General features: G+C 56.9%; 1 protein-coding gene across 3 annotated transcripts; it reads left to right on the forward strand.

The window, feature by feature from the left end:
• The first annotated feature begins 1438 nt into the window (after nt 1-1438).
• Ficd (FIC domain containing) lies at nt 1439-6430 on the forward strand. 3 transcript variants are annotated; one of them, XM_013014544.1, is made up of 4 exons: nt 1439-1509; nt 2647-3004; nt 4492-5551; nt 5582-6430. In XM_013014544.1, exons 2-4 carry the CDS (start codon nt 2704-2706, stop codon nt 5595-5597), a joined length of 1377 nt encoding a protein of 458 aa, XP_012869998.1. In that variant the 5' UTR covers nt 1439-1509; nt 2647-2703; the 3' UTR covers nt 5598-6430. The 3 variants fall into 3 exon arrangements, with proteins under 3 accessions (XP_012869998.1, XP_012869999.1, XP_012869997.1); XM_013014545.1 differs by having other exon boundaries at nt 4495-5551; XM_013014543.1 differs by having other exon boundaries at nt 1470-1509; nt 2061-3004; nt 4492-5578; nt 5609-6430.
• Nucleotides 6431-7141: the final 711 nt, after the last annotated feature.

Consider the following 7141-nt stretch of genomic DNA (forward strand, 5'->3'; position numbering starts at 1 on the left):
CTGCTGCTGTTTCTTAGAGATGCAGAAGGTGTTTTGTTTCGCTTTGCTTTGCATAATGGACACATTTCCCAGGCCAGCCCCTTTCTGGGTTCTTTGTCTTGTGTCAAGGCAAGTTGTTGTTTTTTTTTTTAAGTCCTTGGTAGGCCGTGGGGAGGCAATTTCCATGTAATACAGAATGCTTAGGATGGAAAAAGCTAACTTTTCAATGTCGCTTCAGGGACCATATTTTGTGCATTCAACACAGCTGAATGCAGACGAAGTCAAGGAAGAAATTAAGTGCAATCTCCTGACAAGGGGATTCGCTGGAGGGATGCCAGTGAGCTACTGCCCCCTGGTGCTCAGACACGGTCGCTTGTGGGGTTTCTTCCCAGCGCATTTTAAAAACCCCTAAACCAAAGCTTGCAATCTGGCAGACCCCATCGCCAGCAGGAAGACCTAACTACTGTTCAAAAATCTGGAAGAAAAAAACATAAAAAGAGGTTGGCTGTAATAGCGCACACCTGTAATCCCAGACACTCAGAAGAAGCCCCTAGAGTTTGTTCCGGGGGTTTCAAATTCAAGGCAGTGAATTTGAGTACTGGAGACTGAACTTTGGCAGGAACTCTACCGTTTGGGCCATGTCTCCGGTCCCCCCCCTTTTTTTTTGCCTTGTTATTTTGAGGTTGGGTCTTCCCCCCCACACACGCCTCCCCACCTTCCCAGGCCTAGGCCACTGCTCCCGGCTATTCAGTGAGTCGCCGTCTGGGGGATGCTTGTGCCCTGGCCGGCCCAGAGCCGGGCCGCCCCTATCTCCACCGCCCTGGTGGCCAGGATCGCGGGCTGGGAGGCCCGAAAGCCTCCTGCAGATCCCGAGCTCGAAGACTTCAAGTCCGATGGGCTGGATCTGAGCCCAGGGCCCGCCAGGCCACCAGCGTGGAACGCCCTCCGCACAGGCCGCGTTTCAGGATGCGTGGGCTTCCACGACGGTGAAGGGCAGCTCTCCCAGAGAGGGTGGAGCTGTGGCTCGAGTGGTACAGCTCCAGCCTTCAGCGAAAAAGCTCAAGGACCAGGGGTTCGAGCCCTGAGCTCAAGCCCCCAGGACGGGCGCCAGCGCAGATGCGAGGGACCCGGGCCCGACACCTTGCGCGCCCCCAACTCTGCATCCACCAGCGAGCGATTCGCACACCTGCTCCGCCCGCCTGTGACCCAGGCCACGCCCCTCCGCTGTTGATTGGCTGCTGCCGGGCACGAGACCCACGCCAACGACAACCAATGGGAGTGGCCCACGGCGGGCTTTTCCCGGGTTAGCCGACGCGGACGGCAGAACCCGGAAATGCCGGGGATGGACAGGTAGGGGAAACCAATCCACTGCGACGAGCGTAGCGGATTGTCCAATGGGAAGCCCCCGGGGGCGGAGTCTCCACAAGGCCGGCGGGGTGGAGAAGGTCCTGGTAGTGGCGGGGGAGAGCCGGCCGGCGCGGGGCCTGCGAGTGTGGGGAGCGCGGCCGGAAGGCCCCGCAGCGGCGCGCGGTGAGGCGGGGGGTGAGGCCCGCGGGGCTCCGAAGGGTGCCGTGGGGCCGCGAGCCCTGGGCGGGGTTCGCAAAGTCCGGGTCTGCTGAGTGGCCTTCCCGCGGTCCCTCCGCCCCTCCTGGCCTCAGTTTCCCCCTCCCGCGCACCCCCGGCACCGGGGAGCCGGCTGTCCTCCGTGCTTTCACAGGCAGGAGAGGAGAAGCCTCCGGGGGCCCCGCCTCAGGATGAATCTGGGACCCCAGATCCTTCCTGCCCTCCGCGCCCCCCTCCCCTTCTCCTGGAACTGAACTTACCGGCCGGGCCTTGATTTCCCTCACCTGCAGCATGGAGTTACGGGTAGCTCTTCCTCCTCATGGTGGTGTGAGTTAAGGTCTGGTGAGACGAGAGGTGTGCCCAGCTCAAGTGTCCAGCACCCCCATAGTTGCCCAATAAATGCTTATTGTTGGCACAATGGTGCTTGAAAACTCTGCCCTCCTCCACTCCCCCTGCCCGTCCCCATACTCCTTACCTTTGGTCAGTCGTGCTGACCCAAGGCCTGACTTCCATTCCAGATGCTCAACTGCCTGGTCTCTCAGCAAGATCCCTCAGGGGCAGGCCAGGGAAGGAAGGTTGGAAGGAACAGCACTGTGAACACCGAGGCTGAATCAGGGTCAGGGGAGGAAGACAGCCGCCATGCTGCAGCCACTGCTAATGTACCAGAGAACCGCCATGGTGGATCTGTGTTATCTGGGCATCAAATGCCAGGTTTTAAGGGCTCAGAGATGATGGTTGAGAATTCCAGAGTTTGTGTCCTCAGGCTCTCTCTTGGTGACTTGGGCAATTCACTTCTGCCAGCCTCAGTTTCCCCTTGTGGAGCATGCAAATGAGATCAGCACCCCCTGCTCAGGCTGTTTCAGGTGGTGAGAGATAATAGGTCTGCGGTGGTACTTAGTGCTTAGTGCCACTAGGTACTGCACCTCGCCCACCGCAGCAGGAGTTTTCCGTCACACCAGTCCTTGCAGGCTGTGAGAGCCAGGCCTGGTCCCTGAGGAATCAGAAGGCATGGGGGGGGGGGGTCGTCCAGAGCAGCCCTCCCCACCTGTCCTCTGGAACGGATCCACTTCTCTCTCTGCCTCTACAACTTTCCATTCCTTGCAGGTCTTGTTGTTACCCGGCCCACCTGACATGTGCAGGGGGGCCCACCCCTGAATCCAGATGACGCTCATGCCGATGGCGTCAGTGATGGCGGTGACCGAACCAAAATGGGTCTCGGTCTGGGGCCGTGTCCTGTGGCTGACACTGCTGAGCATGGCCCTGGGGTCGCTGCTGGCCTTGCTGCTGCCGCTGGCGGCAGTGGAGGAGCGCTGCTTGGCTGTGCTCAAAGGCTTCTACCTGCTCAGCAGCAAACTGGACAGGGCGCAGCACGCCACCCCCAAGCGCACCAGCCTGTCCACGGAGCTCAGCATCACCTCCAGGAACTCGGGGCTGTTAGTGGTCAAAACCAAGGCATCTCCAGGTAAGGCAGAATGCTTTTTTCTGTTGTGTTGAACTCGGGGCCTTGTGCTCTCACTTGGCTTTTTCACTCAAGGCTGCTGCTCTCCCACTTGAGCCACAGCTATACTTCCAGCTTTTTGGTGGTTAATTAAAAGTAACAGTGTTGCCGGGCGCTGGTGGCTCACCCCTGTAATCCTAGCTACTCAGGAGGCGGAGATCTGAGGATTGCAGTTCAGAGCCAGCTTGGGCAAGAAAGTCTGTGAACCACCAGAAAACTAGAAGTGGCACTGTGGCTCAAGTTGTAGAGCACTAGCCTTGAGTTGAAAAGCTCAGGGACAACAAACAGCCCAAGAGTCCAAGCCCTACGACCGACCAAAACATATAATAATAACAATGTCTTGGATAGCTTCTAAGATCCTCAAATCTCAGCCTTCTGAGTAGCTAGGATTACAGGCAGGAGTCAGGGGTACCCAGCTTAATGCTTATTAAGAAGAAAGATGTTTGCAGAGGTCCTGCTGGGTCCTGTGAGCAGGGCCCAGGGGTATTGTTGTGAATAAGTCAGCCGTGAGCTCCCAGCTGAGACAAGCTGAATGGTAAGCAAGCCATAGATAGCATCGCGGGGGTAGGGGAAGCACAAAGGACCGGAGGTGGCGTATGCAGTGGGTCCCTGCCATGAGTGGGCATGGTGCAGGGTGAAAGGCCGCAGAGTCCTCAAGATGTGGATATGTGGATGACCCGCTGTGAAAAGAGGGCTGGATCCATAGCCGGGTGCCTCCAACCCCTACATCCTGAAAGAGGGGGGGGCCTGAGGCACCCCTGCCTCAGCCCTCAGATGTTCAGCACGCACCTCCCCCAGTGTAACAAGCAAGCGCGACCGCAGACTACCAGAGGACACCCTCCCACTGCGCGCAAAATGCAACCATTGAAACAAACAGCCCCGACAGGCAGGTGCTTATGACTCCCGCCTGTCATCCTAGCTACTCAGGAGGCTGCGATCTGAGGATCACAGTTCAACGTCAGCCTGGGAAGAAAGGCCTGTGACATTCTTGTTTCCAACTAACCAGCAAAAAGCTGGACATAGAGGTGTAGCTCAGGTGATGAGAGTGACAGCCTTGAGCAGAAAAGCTAAAGGACAGTGCCTAGGCCCGGGGTTCAAGCCCTAGTATTGGCACACCAAGGAAAGGAACAAAGGGAGGGAGGGAAGAATAGGAAGGGGAGACAGAGAGAAAGATAAAATGTCCAGGGATGGTGACCCAGACACTAGGCTGAATAGCAGCACCCCTAGGCCCGGGCTGGAATGAGCAGCCGAGGTAGGAGAGTTCACCTTTGGAGCTATGGGCCTGGGACAGTAACACAGTGGGGAAGGGACAGGACACTTAATGCCAAGCCCTCGGCATGGTCCCCGCGGAAGACAGGCCCACTGGGTTCCCCCCAGTGTGCAGAGAATGGCTGGGGGCTGTGGGAGCGTGGCTAGGATGTGGACTGACCAGGCCTCTGGCTGTCTCCTAGCAGGCAAGCTAGAAGCCAGAGCAGCTCTGAACCAAGCGCTGGAGATGAAGCGCCAGGGCAAGCGGGACAAAGCACGCAAGCTCTTCCTGCACGCCCTCAAGATGGACCCGCATTACGTGGATGCCCTCAACGAGCTGGGCATCTTCTCAGAAGAGGACAAGGACATCATCCAGGCGGATTACCTGTACACCCGGGCTCTGACCCTCTCCCCCTTCCACCAGAAGGCGCTGGTCAACCGGGAGCGGATGCTGCCGCTGGTGGAGGAGATCGACCAGCGGTATTTCAGCACCATCGACGGCAAGGTCAAGAAGCTCTTGTCTATCCCCAAGGACAGCTCTGCGCTGCGCCGCGTCCTGGAGGAGACGTACTACCACCACATCTACCACACGGTGGCCATCGAGGGCAACACCCTCACGCTGTCGGAGATCAGACACATTCTGGAGACCCGCTACGCCGTGCCGGGCAAGAGCCTGGAGGAGCAGAACGAGGTGATCGGCATGCACGCCGCCATGAAGTACGTCAACACCACACTGGTGTCGCGCATCGGATCCGTCACGGTGGACGACGTGCTGGAGATCCACCGACGGGTGCTGGGGTACGTGGACCCGGTGGAAGCCGGCAGGTTTCGGAGGACCCAGGTATTGGTGGGACATCACGTGCCTCCCCATCCGCGGGAGGTGGAGAAGCAGATGCACGAATTCCTGCAGTGGCTCAACTCGGAAGACGCCATGAACCTGCACCCGGTGGAGTTCGCCGCCCTGGCTCACTACAAGCTGGTGTACATCCACCCGTTCATCGACGGCAACGGCAGGACCTCGCGGCTGCTGATGAACCTCATCCTCATGCAGGCCGGCTACCCGCCCATCACCATCCGCAAGGAGCAGCGCTCCGAGTACTACCACATGCTGGAGGTCGCCAACGAGGGCGACGTGCGCCCCTTCATCCGCTTCATCGCCAAGTGCGCCGAGAGCACCCTGGACACGCTGCTCCTCGCCACCACCGACTACTCCGTGGCACTGCCAGAAGCCACGCCCAACCATTCAGGGTTCAAGGAGACACTCCCCATCCGGCCCTGACCCTCGACGTCACCCCCCATCCGGCCCTGACCCTCGACGTCGTTTTCTTCTCCCTAGGCAAAGAGGGAACCAAAGAAAATGCCATTTCTAGAAAACCTAGTTCTGCAAAAACAGACCTTTAAATAATCTTTATCTCCAGATGGTTTTTTCTGTTGTTGGTGGGTTTTGTGTTTTTAAGTTAAAAAAAGAAAAAGTTAAGTTATATATGTTCTCTAAAGTAATTTATAATCCAGCAATGTTATTTATTTGCTTCTTTGGAGTGAGCTACCTATGGGGGGGGAGGGAGGTCCTTTGTGGCCATGCTGGTAGCAGCTGTGGGTGATCAGGACGCAGGTTGTGGGCAGAATTTGCACTAAGGTCAGGGTGGGAGGCAGAGCTGGTGGGAGCAGAAGGAACGGAACCCCAGGTTTCTGTCTGAAATGGTCCTGTGGTGGTTAGAACCAGGAAGCAAGCCGTGCTGGGGAGAAGCGAGCCCATCTGCTCGCCGAGATTTCTGCCTCTCCATCCAGACGGCTCTGGTGGCTTTCCCCGCCTCTCCAGACCGGAAGTGAATGCAGACATTTGCATTCGATGCCTTACTCATTTCCAAGGAGATCTTTGAGCCATGTGAGTGCCAGAAGCTATTATTTTCATAATGAGACTATTTTTCTAATTCAGAGGGAGGCGGCAGCTTTGGTTTTGTTTTCCTTACATTTCATTTGTAGTAGCTCAAACCAGAAGCTTCTTTTAGTGTAAAAGCTCTCTGGGCTGGCTCCCCAGTAACTGCTGTGGGTTCTTGACCCACAAATGGAAGAATCTGGCAGGCAGGGGGCTGGGATCAAGGCCCTGGATCTCATCCCCAGCACTTCCAAGAAAAAAAAAGGAGGGGGGGGTAAGTAACTTTTCTTGCTAAACAACCCAGTGTCCTGTGTCAATGTGTCCTGTGTCACCTTAGGACAGTCGTATGGCACATGTGTCAACTGGCTGCTACTTAGACCTGGAAATTACGGAGTCCTTCGAGTCCTTCCCCACAGGCCAAGTGGTAGTGTCTGCACCAGGCTGGTCTTTCGTCAGCACTGGGTGCTGCCATACTTGGTTTGAGATACGCTTTTGGTGGTCAAGCGGTCCTGCCCTGACGAAGCAGGTGTTTGTAAAGTGCTTTGTGCCACAGGCACACTCAGCCTGTTTGTGATGCTCCTCAGTGCTGTCAGCCTGTGGTCTGAAGATCAGGAAAGGTGAGGAGGTGGGCCCTCAAAGCCGGAGGGAAGCACTGTGCCTCGGTCTCCTGTGCAGGAAGCGGGATTTGTCTTGGTTTCTCACACCAAGAGGGCTTGGGGCTTGCTCGCCGAGTCCCGGTGAGAATCTGCACTTTAGCTATGTGTGAAGGGTACTGTTTTAACAAGTTACTGATTCTAATAAAGTATTTTATTACGTACACGTCTGAGATGTGTCGTCTTACTTGAGCATGTCCCAAGGGAGATGTGGAACTGTCAATCAAGCAGACAGCTTGCCCCCGGCATGGAGGCCCACTCGTGAGCCCCGCTGAGGGAGGCCGTGCTCCGGGCTCCCCTGGGTCTGGGCCACCACCCACTTGC

This window comes from Dipodomys ordii, unplaced genomic scaffold (assembly GCF_000151885.1).
Source record: "Dipodomys ordii isolate 6190 unplaced genomic scaffold, Dord_2.0 Scaffold23, whole genome shotgun sequence".
Taxonomy (NCBI): domain Eukaryota; kingdom Metazoa; phylum Chordata; class Mammalia; order Rodentia; family Heteromyidae; genus Dipodomys; species Dipodomys ordii.